Source organism: Sceloporus undulatus, chromosome 4 (genome assembly GCF_019175285.1).
Source record: "Sceloporus undulatus isolate JIND9_A2432 ecotype Alabama chromosome 4, SceUnd_v1.1, whole genome shotgun sequence".
Classification (NCBI taxonomy): Eukaryota; Metazoa; Chordata; class Lepidosauria; order Squamata; family Phrynosomatidae; genus Sceloporus; species Sceloporus undulatus.
Genome location: NC_056525.1, coordinates 235,715,849 through 235,737,342, shown reverse-complemented (window position 1 = coordinate 235,737,342; position 21,494 = coordinate 235,715,849). Strand labels below are relative to the sequence as shown.

The 21,494-nt window shown below is 41.8% G+C and overlaps 1 protein-coding gene across 3 annotated transcripts in view; it reads right to left on the bottom strand.

Moving 5' to 3' along the window:
• NSMCE2 (NSE2 (MMS21) homolog, SMC5-SMC6 complex SUMO ligase) overlaps nt 1-21,494 on the bottom strand; it is a 302,808-nt gene that overhangs the window by 7,975 nt on the left and 273,339 nt on the right. For all 3 annotated transcript variants that reach the window (XM_042465807.1, XM_042465808.1, XM_042465806.1), the window contains exons 5-6: nt 13,668-13,771; nt 10,351-10,457 (exon numbers count right to left, since the gene is read on the bottom strand). In XM_042465807.1, the coding sequence (XP_042321741.1) occupies nt 10,351-10,457; nt 13,668-13,771 (211 nt within the window). The remainder of the gene's footprint in view (nt 1-10,350; nt 10,458-13,667; nt 13,772-21,494) is intronic.

Genomic DNA, 21,494 nt, shown 5'->3' with positions numbered 1-21,494 from the left:
GGGAAGCTTACTAGCAGAACATGAATGCAATTGCACCTTCCATTTGACGTTTCCCAGCGACTAATACAATGAGGCACATTGCCTCTAATAAGAGCCAGTGTGGTGCAATGGCTTGAGTGTTGCACCAGGTTCAAATCTCCCGCTCACTCATGGAAACTAAGCCAGTCACCTTGGGCAAGTTACACTCTCTCAGCCTCAGAGGAAGGCAATGGCAAACCTCCTCTGAATAAATTATGCCAAGAAAACCCTACAGCAGGTTTGCCGTAAATCAGTTTCATTGCACACCCATCATAACAACAACAACAGCATCAACAACAAAATCTGTTGTGAGTCACCTTGGGTCCAGTTTGGGAGAAAGGTGGCATATAAATAGAATAAACAAAAACAAACAAACAACAATGATTGCCTCTGATTCTGGAAGTGATACAGTCAGCCCTCCATAGCCATTAATATTTATTTATTTATTTATTTATTCATTTTTATTTATATCCCGCTCTTTTCCCAGGACTGGGACTCAGAGCGGCTTCACAGCAATTGAAAAACAAACAAACAAACAAAAAGTACAATTAAAACATTTTAAAAATAAATAGATAAATGACATGCATTAAACAGAATGATTAAACTAGTCCAACATTCCTGCCTGTTCTTATAGTGATTCCTTAAATGCCTGTTTGAACAGATAGGTCTTCACCTGCCATCGGAAAGCCATCAAGGAGGGAGCCGTTCTTATCTCCCGGGGCAGGGAGTTCCAGAGTCTAGGGGCAGCCACTGAGAAGGCCCTCTCTCGTGTCCCCACCAAACGTGTTTGTGAAGGTGTTGGGATGGAGAGAAGGGCTTCTCCAGAGGATCTCAGAGTCTGGGCAGGTTCATACCAGGAGAAACGGTCTGCCAAATAATGTGGACCTGAGCCATGTAGGGCTTTGTAGGATATAACCAGTACCTTGAATTGTGCCCGGGAACGAACTGGCAGCCAATAAAGCTGTTTCAACAGGGAATTTTTATTTTTATTTTTATCCACGAATTCAAGCATCCAGTTTGAAAATATTTTAAAATATATAAAATCCAAAAAGCAAACCTTGATTTTGCCATTTTATACAAGTGACACCATCTTACTATGCCATTGTATTTAATGGGACTTGAGCATCCAAGGATTTTGGTCTCCATGGGGGATCCTGGAACCAAACCCCAGCGAATACCATAGACAGCCATCATGACTAATAGCCATTGATGATCCAAACCTCCATTAGTTTATATAAGCTCCTTTTAAAGCTACATTTGCAGCCATCGTTACATCTTGTGGGAATGAGCCCCATAGTTTAACTAAGCATTATATGAAGTTCTTTCTTTTATTTGCTTTCTAGTTCTGAATGGTGCATAGTGCAAAAAATAATAATAATGAGAAAAGAAATCAAACGTTTGTACTGTACCACAGTTAGAGAAGCACCGCTGACACCATTTTGAGGCCCTTTCCCTCAAAAGAGACACATTCTGCCTGGGAAGGCATTTTGCTTGAGACTCAGCATTCAGAGATGGGAGTCAGCATTCATTATGCCTTTTCTTCTCTGCTGTGTCTCCTGCTTGTTGTGTTTGCCCTGGGCAAACTGTGGAGTCTCACAGTTCGGGTTTTTTCCCCCCCCCCCCTCCTTTCCCTCCCAGTCTACAAAGAGGGTTAGGATAATTATTATTTATCTGGCACATGTTTTTGCCAGAATTAATTAATTCTGGTAAAGTGCCTTGAAAAGCCTCAAGTCAAAAGCGATCTGGATGACACAGAACCAGTGATGCTTCCTCAGCATGGAGATTATTCTCAGCTGTTCAAAACCTGCCAAGGAGGACGCTCAAAGGAGTTATTTACAGAGGACAAACAGGAGTCTGAGCTGAAAACAATCACAGGTTTAGAGAAATACACTGGACCAAAGTAAACAGACTCAGAATACATTTTGTTGTTGCTGTTGTGGTTGTTATGTGCCTTTACATTGATTCCAACTTACGCAAACCCCTTCCTAGGCTCTTCTTGTCAAGATTTGCCACTGCCTCCCTCTTAGGCTGAGAGAATGTCTTGCCAGGGTTATCCAGTGGGTTTCTGTGGTAGAACTGGGATTCTGAAACTGGAGTCTTAGTCCAATACTCAAACCACAGAAACCACACTGGCACTACAGTACTTTTATTTATAAAATATAAAATATTTTATTATATTTATAAAATATAAAATTTAAATACTTGCTATCTATCTATCTGTCTATCTATCTATTGCAGGCACAGGTATTTAAATTTTACTGAGAATCTTGCCAATCTGGGAGATGTTCAGAGTTGTTATTCAGAAACAAACTTGGAACAGTTACTAAGGAAAGTTAAAGTGCAAAGGCAGTTTAATGCTGAACATTAAAAAAATAATGACCGCAGGGGATTTACATAAATTCAGTCCAGACGATGAAGAAATAGAAATAGTCAAAGATTTCTCATGCTTTGGCTCCATCATTGACCAGGACAGAGCTTGCAGTCAAAAAATAAGAAGATTAGGATTGGGAAGAGCAGTCCTATAAAAGAACTAGACAAAATTCTAAAGTGTAAAGATATAGAACTGAACACTTAGAACTGTCCAAGCCACAGTATTCCCTATTACCCTGATTTTATCACACTATACTCTAAAGTGCTACAATTCCAGTGTGACTCCTCTAGCTGCCTCCTGTTGCATTGTGGGATTTGCCGTTTTAAGGGGAGAGTATTTAGAAATCTAGCCTGGAATTCTAAATTACCCCTCCTTAAAACTGCAAATCCCACAATGCAACAGGAGGCGCTAGAGGAGTCACACTGGAATTGTAGCACTTTAGAGTATAGGTTGATAAACATGGATATAAGAGCTGGAAATTGAAGGAAGAGGATAGGAAGAATATAAACTCATTTGAGATGTGGTGCTGGAGACGAGTGCTCAGGATACCATGGATGGCTAAAAAGACAAACAAATGGGTCCTAGAACAGATCAAGCCAGAACTCTGCCTGGAAGCCAAGATGATCAAACTGAGGCTGTCATACTTTGGCCTCATCTGCTTATTTTCCTCCAAATTCTAGTTGAATGTTTTTATATTTTTACAGTCTTTAATGCTTTTATACTATGATTGTTTAATCCTGTTTTAGAATTGGGAATGGGGGTGGGTATGAGGATTGTTTTCTTCTTGGATTTTATTGTAACTTTGATGTATTTTACTGTTGTAAACTGCCCGGATTCTCTGTTATAGGGCGAGCTAGAAATAAATCCTTATTATTATTATTATTATTATTATTATTATTATTATTATTATCGTGAGAAGGCATGACACACTGGAAAAAACAATAATGCTAGGAAAGGTGGAAGGTAGCAGAAAGAGAGGGAAGACCATATATTAGATGGATAGAGTCAATCAAGGAAGTTATGGCACTGAGCCTGCAAGAGCTGAGCAGAGCAGTTGAGGACAGGGGGGCTTGGAGGTTACTCATTCATGAGGTTGCTATGAGTCAAAGTCAACTAGAAGGCAGTTAACAACAACAACAACAATCTACTCCAGAAAAGTAGGTTTTCGAAGCTTTGACCTGTATACAGAGGAACACTGCAATCTCATGAGGAGCTAGTCTGCACAGCTTATAGGAAGAATGATGTGACTCTTACAAGCAGCAAAGACTGTTGTGTCACAGAGAAGGCTAACTTAAAATCTTGCTGCCCACTGATCTATCTCATCTGTTTTTATGTTATGTTACACTGAAATTTAAGCAGAGTGAAGAATTCAGTCAAATGAAAATTCTAGGGATAGATATATCATTGTATTCTAAAGCTTGGAAGAATTACTGTTGGGACTATACAAATACATTTAAAAAAAGGTTACTCTTCCCAGCACTCCTCCATTATCAGTCTATGACAGTTATGTATATGTTCAATCCTAAACACTGTTTTCTGTGATTCTTTTAAAAAATGAACATTCTCATCTCCATTGCATACATTAACCCTCAAATTGTGCATTTTTGTACACAACAGCTAAAGCTGAGAATTGCCATCAGAAAATTCAAAAAGTCAGCCTGCAAGGTAAATGGAACCCAGATCCAGGTATGAGTTGGAGGAAGACAAATTAGGAATTTCATTCACTTTAAAAATGAATGAAATTTATTTGGACTGACTAATTTAATTCCTAGTAAAGCTCATAGGGGATGTAGTTCAGTTCAATCACTTGTTTATCACCACAGTGAAGAACTAGGTTCAGGTACTACGACAAATCCAGAGCTTCAAAGCATTACTTATAGGATTATAGATTTTTTCTGGCGCCATTCTGGTTTGACAGTTGAAATCCATAACTTTTCCAAGCTCACAAAATATCTTATCTTTGGTGTAAGCTGTTTTGGCCCAGGGATGTAGCTATGGGGAGTAGCAAGCAAAATGAGGGCACTGACCTATATATGAATTATCCCCTCTGCAATGAAATTTCACATCATTTGCCAAATTTTCAGCATTGCATTAAATTAAAATTTCAGTTGAACATTTAGTAATAGAATTCAAAGACATAGCCATGTTAGTCTGGAAAAATCAGTATGCAAAGGGATTTTGTAGCACCTTTGAGACTAACTGAAAGAAAGAAGATGGTAGCATGTGCTTTTATAGAATTGAGCCTATTTCCTCAGACAAGTAGGCTCAAGTCAATGAAAGCTCATGCTACCAACTTCTTTTTTTCAGTTAGTTCATCTCAAAGATTCCTTTGGATACTGATTTAGTAATAAAGTTTAGGGATGCAAAGAGAAGACATTGGCAAAGTTAACAAAAGAGTGTGGTGTAGTGGATTGACTGCTGGACTAGGACTCCAGGAGACCAAGATTTGAATCCCATCTCAGCCATTGAAAGCCACTGGGTGACTTTTGGCAAATCATACTTCTCAGCCTCAGAGGATGACCATGACAAACACCCTGTGAAGAAATTTTGCCAAGAAAACCCCATGCTAGGTCCCCCTTAGGTCATAAGTTGGAAATGACTTGAAGACACACACACCACCAGCATCAACAGCAGCAACACTAAGGGAATGTGAGCACTGCAATGCTAGAAATTTGGATGATTTCATGGGGGAGGGCAGGGCTCTATTTTGGAAGGGCAATGGTTTCATTTTGTTCCTCTACCTTATGTGGCTACTTTCTTGTGTTGGCTGACTCAGAAATTAAAATTTGAATAATACTATTAACATCAAATAGTGGACACAAGAAGTGTGATTTCACACATAAGCAGCTTTCAGTGGGTCAGGGCTGGGCTGGGAGAAAGTATTTCTCTGGAGGGAATTTCCTTATACAAGCCCATTTATTTGCTCCAGAGTAAATTTCAGAACGTTCCCAAAAACGAGTCAGAACACAGCCTTCTCCTAATCGGTGCAGTGCAGATATTCCATCTGTATCCTCATTTGACTCACTTTAATTTTGTACTTGGTACTAATTACATCTCAAGACATACAATATAAGTTGCATCAGCTGCTGTGGCTGGACAGGAGGAAGAGAGGATGAAAGGGGACATTATTGTATCAGCTAGCAAATAAATCAGACCCCTATCTTAGCTGTGTTTAAGGCCATCCTGATTTGATTCATCCTCACATGGTAAACCTTCAAAAACTTTCTCCTCAACATAAAATCATAGAATCTTAACAGCTGGAAGAGCCATCCAGTCTAATCTCCTGCCATGATGGAAAACACAACTGAAGCACTCCTGAGAGATGTCCATTGAACCTCTGCTTAACCACCCTCTTATGCAGCCAATTCCACTACTGAATATTTCTTGCATTAATGAGGGAAATGTTCTGGTGGAATCTCTTTTCTTGTCAAGTGAATCAACTGGAACATGTTCCAGTCTTTGCAACAGCAGAAAACAAGCTTCCTTCATCTTCTGTATGGCATCCCTTTATAGACAGCTATCATATCATTGACAGCCAACTGATTTAGTGATTAGTGTGTTGGATTACAACAGTAGAAATGGGATCTGAATTCTCATTCAGCCATGGAAACCCTCTGGGTGACCTTGGGCAAGTCACACTCTTTCAGCCTCAGAGAAAGGTAATGGCAAACCTTCTGTGAACAAATCTTGCTAAGAAAAACTCATGAAAACCTCATCAAAATTGTTAGGGTTGCCATAAGTCAGAAATTTCTTGAAGGCACACAACAATATTTTAATAAAACAAAGAAGCAAACTGTTGCCTTTTTGCATGCACAGATGAAGAACAGTAACACTGGATAGTTTGCTCATATTTTGCATGTGCTGTACTTAGCTTCATAAAAGAAAATGACATAGGTCTAAATCCTCTCACTTGTCTCAGCTGGGGTAGATCTATTGAATCAATATGATTTACCTAAGTAGTGACTTACCACAGAGTAAATGATTTAATGGATCTGGTTGGGCTTACCAACAGGATTCAGGACCATAATTCTGGGCCTAAACAGGAGGTTTATGCAAATTAGTTTGTGCACATAGCAAACAAACAGTTCTGGCATCTTGACTGCATACCAGACCTGAGATCTCTTGAGGAGACTGGAGAATTCTAAGCACCTGGTTTGCCATGTTTGCACAGCCAGGCTCAGCTCAGAATGTCAGCAACAGTAGTTCAGAAAGATAGCTTCACATCCTTATCAAAAATCTGGGGTTAAAATGCAGACAGATCAACAGGAAGGAGGCTGTTAGCATGCCACGTGTTTTTTTGGTTTTCCAATTGCCTTTTCATGCTGGTACTCTAAATGACCTCTACTTCCTCAGAGTACCTCCTGAACATTTTCTTACACAACCATATGCTTTTTGTGTACTTTTTAATCCCAGCCAGCCATGCATGGTCACATGAAAACTATGTCCTAGCTAACTGTGCCATGTATAAACTGCACTGGTTCTGGTAATGAATGCTTGCTCTTCAGAAAAAGTATGTCATGCTTGTTCTTCTGAAGCTTTGAAATAAATAAATCAGACTTAAGAAAAACCTGTAAGACACCTATAATGATCACGGAAAGAGAATTCTCACCAAATGTTTCTCTCTTCAGTATCAAATGAAAGGGGAGAGCTATGTTGTACAAATTTTTGTCAGCCCAGAAGCCATTCCCATAAATTGTGTACACAACCAGAAAAATTCAGGTACACATACAGTAGGAATACACAGCTTACTGAATCAGAGGATTGCACTAGGCATTTCATACCCTCAACATTTCTTGGCTGAAAACTGGGACATGTTTGGTGTTATCCAAAGAACAGGTGAGGTGATATTTCAGTGATATTTCAAATGCTGGGGAAATTAGCTTTTCAAGAGGCTTAGATAACCTTTGGACCATGTGTACTCCAGGTTCTTTATCAATTAAAGAAAGGTTTTATTTAGAAAAATGTAGAGTGAAATTCCCACCCCCCCCCCCCCCCCCAATATAGAAATTAAAGCAAACACAGTATACAGAGCTAGCTGAAATGGAAACATGGAAGGGAATAGCAGAATTTTTAGGGGTTATAAATACCTGTGCGAGGAGAAGACTGTGGAAAGCTGGAGTGGCTCAGACTGGGAGGTCTGAGGGTGACACAGAATATACACGGAGTGCAAGTGTGTATCCGGGCTGGGCTGTGCCAGCTGTATGCGCAGAAGTTAGGTTTTGAAATTTATACCTTAAAACTAGCCCTAGGTGATGGGCTATCTGGTTGATGGTTTTAACTATAGTGTACAAAAAACAGTGATTGGATCTGGATATCCTTGATGTGGATGGACGGAGACGTTTGGCTGGGGACACAACAGGGGAAGGCAGACAGAGAGACTGGCTATTTTAGATCTGATCCTATCCAACAGGGATGACCTAGTTAATGGCGTGCAAGTGGTGGGATCTTTAGATGGAAGTGACCATGTTCTCCTGGAGTTTGTTATACAATGGAAAGGAGAAGCCAGGCATAGTCAGACATGCATTCTAGACTTTAGGAAAGCTGATTTTAGTAAACTTAGAGAAATACTGAGGGTGATCCCATGGTCAAGAATACTAAAAGACAAAGGAGTTCAAGATGGATGAGAGTTTCTCAAAAAAGAGATATTGAAGGCACAAATTCAAACAATTCCAATGAGGAAGAAAAATGGGAGGTGTCTCAAGAAACCAGGATGGAAGACTAAGGAACTTTCAACTGAGCTAAGTTTTAAATGGAACATGTATAAGAAATGGAAAAACGGAGAAATCACCAAAGAGGAAATCAAACAAATAGTGAGCATGTGTAGGGATAAAGTCAGAAAAGCTAAAGCACAGAATGAACTCAGGCTTGCTAGAGAGGATAAGAACAATAAAAAGGGCTTTTCTGGATATGTCCGCAGCAAAAGGAAGAAAAAGAAAATGGTAGGGCCACTCTGTGGAGAAGATGGCAAAATGCTAACAGAAGACAGAGAAAAGGCAGAATTACTCAACCCCTTCTCTGCTTCTGTGTTCTCAGAAAAGGAAAAGGATGCTCAACCTCAGGAAAATGGAGCAGAGGACAGAACAGGGGAAATTCAGCACAGAATAAGTAAAGAGATAGTACAGGAATACCTGTTTAATCTAAACAAATATAAGTCTCCATGACCAGATGAACTACATCCAAGTGTATTAAAAGAAATGGCAATGTAATGTCGGAGCCATTGGCAATAAACTTTGAAAATTCCTGGAGAACAGGAGAAATCCCAGGAGACTGGAGGAGGGCAAACATTGTCCCCATCTTCAAAAAGGGGAAGAAAGAGGATCCCAACAATGATCGTCCAGTTAGTCTGACATCAGTACCAGGGAAGATTCTAGAGCAGATCATTAAACAGAGAGTCTCTGAACATCTAGAAAGCTATGCCACAATCACAAAAAGTCAACATGGGTTTCAGAGAAAGAAGTCATGCCAGACAAATCTAATCTCTCTCTCTCTCTCTCTCTCGCTCTCTCTCTCTTTTTTTTTGGTGATAAAATTACCAGCTTGATAGATGAAGGGAATGCTGTGGATATAATATATCTTGATTTCATTAAGGCCTTTGACAGGGTTCCCCATAACATTCTTGCAAACAAACTAGTGAAATATGGGCTAGATTAGAACAATGTAACTGTTACATGGATTTGTAACTGGTTGACTGGCTGAACCCAAAGGGTGCTCAACAATGGCTCCTTTTCATCCTGGAGAAAAGTGACCAGTGGGATCTCACAGGGGTCTGACCTAAGCCCTGTGCTATTCAACATCTTTATCAATGACTTGGATGGAAGAATTGGGGGTATACTTATCAAATTTGCAGATGACACCAAATTAGGCAAAGCAGCTAATACCCCAGAGCACAGGATCAAAATTCAAAATGACCTGAATAGACTAAAAAGCTGGGCCAAAGCTAACAAAATGAATTTCAACACGGAGAAATGCAAGGTACTGCACTTAGGGCAGAAAAATGAAATGAACAGATATAGGATGCGTGACACCTGGCTGAATGAGACTACGTGTGAAAGAGATCTATCTGGGAGTCCAAGTAGACCGCAAATTGAACATGAGTCAACAATGCGTTGCAGCAGCTAAAAAGGCCAATGTGATTTTAGGCTGCATCAATAGAAGTACAGTGTCTAGATCAAGGGAAGTAATAGTGCCATTCTATTCTGCTCTGGTCAGGCCCCACCTAGAATATTGTGTCCAGTTCTGGGCACCACAATTCAAAAAGGACATTGAGAAACTGGAGCATGTCCAAAGGAGGGTGACTAAAATGGTGAAGGGTCTGAGGAATGACTTAGGGAGCTGGGGATGTTTAGCCTGGAGAAAAGAAGGTTAAGAGGTGATAAGATAGTCCTGTTATATACTTGAAGGGATATCATATTGAGTAGGGAGCTAGCTTGTTTTCTGCTGCTCCAGAGAACAGGACCTGGAGCAATGGATGCCAGCTGCAGGAAAAGAGATTCCACCTCAACATTAGGAGGAACTTCCTGACAGTAAGGGCTGTTTGACAGTGGAACAAACTCCCTTAGAGTGTAGTGGAGTCTCCTTCCTTAGAGGTCTTTAAATAGAGGCTGGATGGCCATCTGTCGGGGATGCTTTGATTTAGATTTCCTGCATGGCAGGGGGTTGGACTGGATGGCCCTTGCGGTCTCTTCCAACTCTATGATTCTATGCAATTGTGCATAATGCACAAGGGGAGTTTGCACATGTGGAATCTTGAAGAGTTCCTTGACATATGTAAAAGTCTGAAAGTGCTATGTGTCTTTCTGTGTACATGTGTGTGTTAAGAAGGGTGGGGTAAACAAGTGACAGTTGCTCTCTCGGACCCACTGTAATGGGTGATTCTTGAAAATGTAGTCCATAAAGAAATTCTCACAAGCATTGTTCTAGATTAAACAGAATCCTTTCTCCACATGCATGTGGTTACTTACCAGGCTTTCTTCTTACGTTGCTCTTTAGTTCGAATAAGTTCTAGTATGGCATCTTTTTCATAGGTGTGACCACAGATTTTATTCTTGACTGGTTTCCTCATCTCTTCCTGCAATCATTAATTAATTAAACTGTCCAAATGGAATGCTACAAAAGGGCTTATTACTATGGGTAGCTAACTTATTCATCCCTGTCAATGAATATAATGAATTACAATATAAGATTAGCATCGATAGAATCATATACACAGACCTCTGCCCCAAAGAGCTTGCATTCTAGAGCAAGAGAAGAGAACACCAGGACTGAAGAGACAAAGTGAAGAGGGCAAGATATGGGGCAGGGGTAAGATAAAGTTAGAAAAAACAAATGAGCATACTACTGTACATTCATAAGTGGCCATATCTACTTTTCTTACACTTAATTATTAGCTCTGGCAAGAGTGGGAAGAGGGACAGGATACAGAAGGAGGGTTTTAAAGAGGGGGCAGAGAGGTACTGTTACTACCTTTTTTCCCAGAGGAAAATTGTAAAACACAGAAAATCTATGTATAGCCTCCTTAGCACTGCAGTTTCCATACCTAGAGGTTAAAGATGAGGACCGGGATTTAGATATCTAGGTTAGCTGATCAGGCAGTTTTGTCTATCCCTCTTTCCTCAAGCATAAGCTTTTCCTTTTTGTAGGTGACTCTTGCTGGTTGAATTTATAATGAAACTTGGCATGTTCCCAAACATACTTTCTAAACCCTGATTATACACTGGAATTTTAGAAATACTCCTGGGGGCTAATTTTAAAATTAGATTGTCCCCTCAGGTATGAAATGAGGGGACAATCTGTCCCTAGCAGCAGAGAAACATGGGGATGAACTTGCAACTTTTCCTATAAACTGGAAGTATCTACATCATGCACAAATCTTCTGAGGATAAATATTATGCCAGACCAAAAACTGGAGTGCTATTTATCTCCAAGATTTGGGTAAAATGGTTTCTCTCATGTTCTGGTGGCTAATAGTATTCATGTTGGGGCAGGTGTGTGTGAGAGAGCAGTGAACTGACTCCGGGTTTTAATATAACATTTAAAGGAGCTATCCAACGTGCTGAATTTATTTTGGAAATAAGATTTCAGCCTCTTCAGACAGTTCCTTCAAAATTTAGAAAAAACTTTAGAATGGATTCACAAGCTCACTGATATGGGTACCACCATGTCTCACTGCTTTCATAGTTTAGGATGGTAAATCTCCACAATCTCCACAGTGACTATTTTATGTAAAATTATGTAATCTGTAGCGCTATACATGTCACTGGATGACAACTCCCATCATTCATGACCAGTGGTCATTCTTGCTAAAGTGGATAATATATGGAGAGCCACAGGGTCCCCACCCCTGCAAAGGATGAAAGCTCAAAAACTCAAGCCGCATTAGTGGAGGATGAAGGCTCAGAAACTCAAGTCAAGTTTTGAACCTGTGACACACTGCATTTACTTATTCAGAATATGTCCAAGTAGTTATACGTGGAATAAACCAGGAATGAGCAGGAGGTAGACTTGGATGAGCAGCAGGGGTGAGCTGAAGAAGCCCACTAGTGGCCACTAGCCAGTTTCTGGGCATCCACCAATCACTTGCTGGTTGCTGGGATTCTTGTCTCAGGTAGCAGATGCAAGGAGGCACAGATTGTTTGGAAGCAACAATATCCTTCAGCTGTTCATCCTGAGTCACTGCCTGAATAAGTGAATGCAGTGCCTTATGGCCTGTTCTGTGACACCTCGGCTCGTCTGCTGCCTTTGGACATAGTATGGGATGCTATATAAGCCACTAACATCCAAATCAGATACAAGTCTAGTGGGCTTCTGAATACAGAATGGCAAAACACTACCTTTGTCTCATGGGGCAAAATGGCTTGGAACACCCTGGCAAAACATGTTCTTCTTATGGTTTTACACAAGATAGCACACTCAGGATCATTTACAAGAGAATTATTGTGTTAAAGGGCTGAGAAATCCTGTATATACATACTTGACTTTCAGATATAAAGGATATTGATGGACCACCAACAATTTAATACCAAAAATCTAGACCAGACAATATGTATTCTGTCCACCTCTATGCTCTATGTAATCATTCCTGGGTGCACCATTCTGATCTCCAAAGCGAGTGACCCACCATGGCGGTGGCAGATGTGCTAGGCAGTTTGGCAAGATTCCTGGGCAGGCAGCTGCCACTGTGTGGAAATGGAGGCTGAGGTAACAGGGTTAGGTCAGGGCAGTTGTGGGGCCAGGATATTCCTGGCTGCCCCAGGAGTACCCTGGCCATGCAGAAAAGGCCTCAGAAAGTTGAAAAAAGATGACTTTATTATTAAAGCAGATTATCAGTTGATTAGTTGCCAGGCATAAACTTTGGAAACAGTCCTTTGGGAATCCTTGAATTCTAAAATTAAGAAATTTAAAGTTGTATTTCCTTGAAGAAGGCCAGAAAAATATTTTCAGCCTGAAATACACTGCACTATTTTTAAGAATTAAATCAACTCTTTTTCAATGCCCTGAGACTTTGGCGGGTTACAGACCGCTGAAAAGCGGTGGCCTGCACCCGCCCGTTTCCCCACCGGATTGGGGCCTCAGCAGCCAGAGCGGCAGCCGCTGAGGCCCCAATCCGCCGCTTTCCAGGCCGTGGGGAAGCGGCAAAACGCCACTTCCCTGCCGCCTGGAAAGGGGTGTCCTTGGGGCTCCAAGCTCCAAGGACACCCCGCGATGGCAGGGAGGAGGAGAAAGGGGCCGCTTGGCCCCTTTCTCCTCTGCGTCGCTGGGTGCAGCCGTCTGAAGGCTGAGCCCAGTGATGCAAAGCCAGGAAGGAGCTCCGAAACGGAGCTCCTTCTGGGGTCGCGGAAAGGGCGCCCTAGGCGCCCTGGCGTGGCCCCAATACGTCATAACCGCGCCACCTCGTTTGGAAGCGGTGCGGTCGTGACGTAGTGATGGCGGTGGCCATGTGGAACGGCCGCCACCATTTTCTACACGCAGAGCGCGTACTAGGGTTAAGGGCGTCCAGAAAGGGTTAAGGGCATCACTTTTCTAACCATAGTACGCGCTCATCGCATACTTTAAGGCCCGTTTGTAACGGGCCTAAGTCTCTTTTTTTACTCCTCATCTACTGGGAGTTTGCTTTGTAAAATGATTGATAAAACATTTAGCGGGAATGAAGATTAGTAATATACGTATGTCTCAGCCACATATATTTCATGCTGCAAAATATGAAGATAATAAGTTATGAGAAGTCATGACATCACCAATGATTATTCCCTTAGAGCTGGTTCCAGCGTGTGGGGCCTACCTGTGTGATGGGGCAGATGAAGTTGATTTGACTCTGTGTCACTGCAATATCCTCATCAACCTGTTCAAGATCTGGGATCTGTTCTGGATCAGATTGGACACTAACTGCAATATAAAAAGATGGGGAAAAGGCCATTCAGCAAAGGTGTGGTTGCTATCATGAAATTAGTCAGTGCTGTTATAGAACACATTCCTGCCTGTTGGTCTAAATGCTGATTTCTCTTGTTCTACAGAGCCATCAAGAAACACAGTGAGCATGATTTAGATATGTGTGTCATTGTTGAGTTTGCCTGCTTGTGGGCACATGAATCAATCTGTCTGTCTGATTTATATCTTACTTTCTTCCCAAAATTGAGGCTTACTCTGACGCTTGATAAGATTAACTAAAATGGTACAGAAAAACACACCAAAAACAGTAATATTAAGACACAATTGATAATATGAAAATACAAATCAATGTAGAGAAAAGTGGGATATAAACTGAAAACAAAACAAACAAATATATATGCAAATCCCATTGAGTCTGAATAGATCTTATAGATCTACAGTTTGATAAAGTTTCTGAACCAGCTTGTGTGCAAACTAGTTGAGATTTAACAATTGGATATAGGCCAGTGTTTCTCAAGTTATCTGATGTGTGGGACAAGCAATTTTTCTCCCAATATTCCAGGGACTGGTACCACATTTGTGCCCATTGGTTTCAACTGTTCCTTTATTTCCTGAAAACTCTCCAGGGACTAGCTACTGATAGCTCACTGACTGACACTGGTTCACAAATCACCACTTGAAGTAGTACTAGTTTAGACCATGGTCATTCTGATAGCCTGGACTCAAGGTGCATAGGGTTTACGAAATCATAACAAATATTTTGAATTAAGCCTGGAAACGAAGTGAAAAGTGGTGAATCTGTTTAATGGAGGAACAGCATACTCATTGTAACCAGCCCCTGTCAACAGTATGGCCACAGCATTTTGCACCAGCTGAAGTTTAGGTTTCTAAACATTTTTCAAAATGAGCCCTACACAGATCACATTACAATGAGACAGATGGCACCAGCTCTACCTTCAAAAATCATAGAAGTTGCCATATAGAAAGTGAAGCAGATTCATTCTCTGTTGCTTCAGAAGGCAATCCTACAATCAGTTGGTAAATGTTGAAAAGAAACAGTTTTTCCGCTGCACATTAGTTGATAAATTCTAATACTGCAAACTGTTCAATATCTACTTCAGAAGGAGAGAGTTCTCTTTCACTGGAGGCATTTCAACTGAGATGGGATGATCATCTTGCAGGAAGGCTGGAGTTGCATACTGTATTGAGGAGGGGCTGTACTGGAAGATCTCTAAGATCCCTTTGTTGTGGTTGTTACATGCCACCAAATGGATTCCAACTGATGGTGGCCCCAACTTAGGGTTTTCTTGGCAAGATTTATTCTGACAAAGTTTGCTATCTGAGGCTAAGAGAATCTGAGTTGCCCAAGGACATCCAATGGGTTTCCATGGCCAAGAGGGGATTCAAACCCTGGTTTTTCAGAGTCCTGGACCAACACTCAAACTACTACACTATAGTTTTTTTGTGGGTTTTTTGGACTATGTGGCCATGTTCCAGAAAACTACACCATGCTGGCTCTCTCTATAATACAAGAGGTTGGATCCAAATGTTGTCATATTTAAAGGGGATCCACTGAAGCTGATGGGATTTGAAGCTAACATGATTAGCTGACATCCCACTGATTTCAACAGAAAGGATCCAACTCTATAATATCATAATCAGGTGTTGAAAAGGGGAACAAAATCTGCCTTTCTTGTCTGTCTTCTAAATAGGTGATAGAGCTTCTGACCCAGCTTTTGTCCATACAGTACCAGCTGTTCACATGTTCACAGTTCTATCTGTGCAAATAATTCCACATAAAAACAAGGCAAAGCTCAAAAAGTTCCCTTTTTTTAGTAGGGCATGGTTGGGCAACATGTGCAGAGAGAGCAGCTTCAGCTCTGTCCTAAGTATAACACCATCCATATGTTTCTGACATTATAATTAGTCCCTCTGGATTCATACACGTGGACCTTTTCGGCTGCTCACTATATGGAGGCAGCCCTAGATTAAACCAAAGATATCTGTGTCATCTCCATTCCACAATTTTTATGATCATTTTATCCTCAGAATAGCTCCGTATAATGCACTACTAAATGGAGCAATGGAAACTTCCAGGACTGTCACAGTGGGTCCTAAATAAAGGCACAAGAACCTACAAAGTATTCTGGCTATCAGCAGAACTGAAACACCATTCTCTTTCTTTTAGGTTTTATTGATACATTATTTTGTAAAGGTTTGTAAATGGTTATTCGTCCAATAGCAAATTAAGAATTGAATCGGGTGGTCCACCAGAAAAGTTGGGTGGAAATCTGAGTCAACCCTTTCAGGTTTTCAATTATCAAAGAGCATGGAAAGTTTACTATTTGGGACCTCCCCTCCCTCCTTCTAACTGTCATCTTCTGGCCTTAGAGCAGTGCTTCTCAATTATTTTCTGTCATGCCCCCCCTAGGAAGAAGAAAACATTTCGTGCCCCCCCCCCGCGCGACTGTAAATAGTATTTGCCGAGGTCAAACGAGCCCCCCTTTACAGAGCCTCACACCCCCCCTGGGGGGTGCGCCCCACTATTTGAGAAGTACTGCCTTAGAGGGAGTGAAAGGACAGGCCCAACGCCATCGGGCCTGAAGAGGAAGAGCGCTCCCCTCCCACCTTCCAACTGTCATCTTCTGGCCTGGGAAGGAGTAAAAGGACAGGTCCAACGCCATCGGGCCCAGCCTTGATTAAGAAAAAGAGCCCTCCCTCCAGTCCATCTGCCTTGGTCCAGGCCTCAGAGGGAGAGAAGGATGCTGGACCTGATCCCCTTCCCGACCACCATTCCCTTCTCCTTTTGTATCGTGTCTTTTTAGATTGTAACCCTGAGGGCAGGGAACCGTTTATTATCCCCTCTGTTGTAAGCCACCCGGATTCCCAGTGATTGGGTGGCATATAAATAAATCCTATTATTATTTTTATTATTATTATCCAGCAGCATGACCAGCTTTGGGAAATACAGTCCAGAAAAGTAATGTTTTTAAGTCTATCACAAATAACAGCAGGGGTAAAACAAAATCCACAGTCCAAAAAAAAAAAGTGATTCCTTTATTGGCCAACCAAAATGCACAAAACATACGCAAGCTTTTGAAGTTCCACTGGCTTCTTCATCAGGCATACAATATTTTAAAAAACATACAGGGGAAGAAAAGTGACAGTGTTAGAATCACAGGCCTATTCATCAGAGGCAGGTCTTGAAAACTGAGGCTGAGATCATACATTGCTTCAGTATAGGTAAATATCTACCAGTGAAGTTATGCTACACAACTCCTACAGTGAATATCATTTTAGCTCAATCTATGTGGATCAGTGGTCAATGTGCATGACTGACATTTGTACAACTTCAATAAACAATACGCAAAGGCAATTCACAGAGGCAATGTATATCCACAATGGTCCCAAATGCCCACATCCACTTCCACCTCTGTCAGCTGGATATCACCATTTGTGAATTGTCCAAAAAAAAAAAAATCTCTCTGCAAACACAGTACACCTTATACATGTGTATGAAAGTAACAGGATGCCAGACAGAAAACCCTGTGTGCGTATGTGTGTGTTTCTAGCTACTTCTATGATCAAGCATACCTCAGTTAACTTGTAGCACCTGTGAGACTAACTGAAAAAAGGAATTTGACAGCATGAGCTTTCGAAGACTTAAGTCTACTTTCTCAGGTGCATTCCCCAAATGCATCTGATGAAGTAGATTTAAGTCTATGAAAGCTCATGCTGCCAACTTCTTTTTTTCAGTGAGTCTCAAAGCCGCTACAAAATCTCTCTACATACTCTATCTCTCTTTACAGACTAACATGGCAATATCTTTGAATTCTACCTCACTTAGCAAAGCCTTGGACAAAGCAGCGCCTTCTTACAGTCTTTTACACCAACTTCCCCATTTTTTGGTTGTCCTTTATCTAGCTGGAAGGTTGTGTTTTTTTAAACAGCATTGATACTGATAGGATGGTGGAGGACTGGAGAAACACAGATTTTTGGTGCTGATTTGCAGCAGAATGTCTGCACTAAAAGCAATGCAATAAAACTCAAGCTGAAAAAGAATGATGTTCGATTCCAACCAATCCCACTGTGCCTCAGTGTGCCTGCCTACAGCAAAGTAAACAGCAGCTGCCTCCAGAATTCTTTATTGATAGACATGAACAACAATATAAAGAAAAGGGAAAATAATGTATGCCTTCCTAACCAGAATGTTTTTTTAAAGCAGATCTCTGGCCCCCAAAATGGAACATATAAGAAAAGTAGACGGTAGTGAAAGAAAGAAAAAACATCTCCTGATGCAGTTTAGATGTTTTCAAATAGTCTCTACAAGGTTCAGAATGTTTCTGTTTACTTATGACCAACTGGTTTCATTTTACATGTGCATATTCTTAGTTTGGAATAAAAAGTTTGCTGAAACATATTGAAATGGTCTTTTTGTTGTTGTTTTATAGGAACCTATCCCTATTTGTTCCGTGTTATTTCTGTACCAAATTTTCTGTTAGAGAGGTGTTGCCTATGAACATATCAACGTTGTTCACTGACATATACCTGCACTTACTTGTCAGTATGGTGTTGTAGGAGGGGGAGATTAGTGGGTCTTGAGCAAAGCCTCCCAGAAACTGGGCTCTGATATCCTACTTCCTGCTCTGCCAAAACCATGTTTACACTGAAAGCCTTTCTGGCTGAATTTTGTATTAAAATAAAGGGTTGTAAATCTGAACAGGTTACAGTCATTTGATGATTAAAGCCATTTCTATGGGGATGCCATGCTTTGTTGCTCCAGCCTAAGCCCATTCCATCTGTCAGGGAAGAAATGGCAAACAATAATGGCTTCTGCAGAATACAGCTTTGCAGGTGGAATAGGATGGAACAGTACCAAGTCTATTATGCAACATCTTTCATTTGGAGAATCATCCTTCCTTCCCCTGGGTTGAATAAATCAATTTCTCTCATTTCCTCATAATCCAGTGTAGCCAAACACCTTTGAAACAGAAACTCTGACAGCTGCTGGCTAACCAAAAGTTTACAGAGAGAGTATTAAACAAAGCAAATAATACATAGCACGTGAAGATTCCAGGATACATTGAGGATTGTGGGTCTGCCAAGTAGAAAAAATGAAGCATGTGATAGCAGTGCGGGTGTCATCTTTCAGAGAATTTCAGTTCTTGCTTTAAGACACGTGGAGAGACTTGAATTCCAGTTGCATGAGCCACAAAGCTTACTGGTTTTCTCTCACTCTAACCAGAACTCAGTAAAATAGTTTTTTTGGCTCAGTTAACCTGGGCACTAAAGGGATCATAAGAACTATACTCCAAAAAAGTGACCTTTCCAAGCTCTGAGCATAATTTAATCCCACAGGGTTGTTGTTAGGATAACTGGGAAAGGAGGAAGGGGGAACCTTGTATGGCTCTTGGAGTAAGCATGAGATGAAAAAAATACTATATAAACAAAACAATGCAAAGGATCCATATATTGAAGAACAAGACAACAGAATATGTGTGTTTGTATGTTGTCAACACCAGCTTCCATAGTGGCCAACAAAAACATTGCAGTTTGCTCCTTTTTAATTAATTAATTAATATCCTGCCTTCTCCCTGTATGGGTTTCAAGATCCTAAGCTGCTTGGAATCCCATTTAGTTTAGAGGGAAAAGTAGGATATAAATAAAAAGAGTACAGTAGGCCCTTGGTATCCATTGGGGTTTGGTTCTAGGACCCTCATGGATACCAAAACCCATGGATGCTCTAGTCTTTTTATATACAATGGCATAGCGAAATGACATCCCTTATATAAATGGCAAAATCAAAGTTTGCTTTTTAGAATTTAGATCTTTTGGGAATATTTGCAAGCCATGGATGGTTGAATTCATGAATAATGAATTTGTGAATACAGAGGGCTGGCTGTAAATAATAAAGTTGACATACAACCATTTACAAACACAGTAAGACTTTAACCTCTCCATTGATGCCCCCTTGTCATGGAGGAGAGGCTTGTGTACCCTGATGAAATTGTGAGCTATGCTGGCGGTGGTATAATAGCCTCCCATGCCAGACAGGTCACAACCGAAGGGTCTGACCAAGAGCGCCAAAGGGCAGGATGGGCTCTCTAGCTTAGGCAACCATCCTAGGAGAAGGAAAACTCTAATCCCAAACCCAGGGAGATGGTGCTCGTCTAACCCTGTAAAGTCAACCATCTAAGAGAAGGAAACTCTAATCAAACCTACGACCCGAGGACCTCGCTGCCACTGTCCATGCTTGTCAAGGCCTCAGCAGACGAACCTCTGGTTTAAAGGGTGAGGCCAGTTCTGTGCATGCTGCACTCCACCAGAAAAATCCATTGCACAGGCTTGAAGGATACATCCAACTTCCGAAAAAGCCCTGTAGTGATAGGCAAGGGATGAAATGGCAAGTGTAAAGATGCACTGGAAGCTGCAGTCCCAACCTTGCATGCAGGCGGTTCAGGACTTTGGTCGCTTGAGACTGACCCAGGGGATGACAGTCTTGTTTGGCAGCATCCTGAATGACCAAGCAGCCTTTTTAAAGGAGAGCACTGCTTGCTCCATATAGAGAGGGGCCTAGAAAAGGTGGACTAACAACAGCTCATTCCCATCTACCCGGTTGGCTAGCCACGGCCAATGGGCATCTTCAAACAAAGACAAAGAAACAAAGTCACACACCAGCCTCCAAAGGTGCAAATAGACTAACACTTGCATGCTGGAACATCAGAACCATGCAAGATTCGGCAGATAGTGGACGTCCTGAGTGTCGTTCTGCTCTAATAGCCCATGAACTGTCATGACTTAACACTGACATCGCTGCTCTTAGTGAAGTTCGTCTTCACGAGGAAGGCAACCTTAAAGAACATGGTGCCGGCTACACACTCTACTGGTCTGGCAAACCCAAAACTGAAAAACATCTTTCAGGTGTAGGCTTTATGATCAAAAACTCCATTGCCTCCAAACTTGAAACCTTGCCAACAGGTCACTCTGACCACATTATCTCCTCACGCCTCCCACATGTTGTTCTCTTCAGTATATATGCCCCAACTATGCAAGCCAACCCTGTGGAGAAAGACAAATTCTACTCAGACCTACTCCACCTTATACAAAAAGTCCCTGCAGAAGACTTAGGCCCGTTACAGACGGGCATGAAAGTACGCGTGGAACGCGTACTAGGGTTAGAAAGGGGCGGTGCTTCTGCAGCCCCCTAACCCTAGTGCGCGCTCTGCGAGCACAAAATGCCAGCGGCCGTTCCGCACAGCCGCCGCCATGAGGACGTCACAACCGCGCTGCCTCTATACGGGGCGGCGCGGACGTGACGTCCTCGCTCTGTGCCAGGGTGCATAATGCGCCCTTTCCACGGAGCAGGAAGGAGCTCCATTTTGGAGCTCCTTTCTGGTTTGGTCCGCTGGGCGCAGCCTTCACACGGCTGCGCCCAGCGGACCAAAGGAGAAAGGGACCAAGCAGCCCCTTTCTCCTTCTCCCCGCCGCCGCAGGGTGTCCTTGGGGCATGACGTATGGACGCAGAGTGTCCGTTACGTCAAGATGGCGGCGGCCGTGTGGAACGGCTGCCGCCATTTGTTACGGACAGAGTCCATAACAAGAGTAGGGGCATCTAGAAGAGACGCCCCTTTTTTAAACTGTAACCCGCCTATGTAACATTTGTCGACCTCACCAAAGCCTCCGACACTGTGAGTAGAAAAGGTCTGTGGCAAATCCTGGA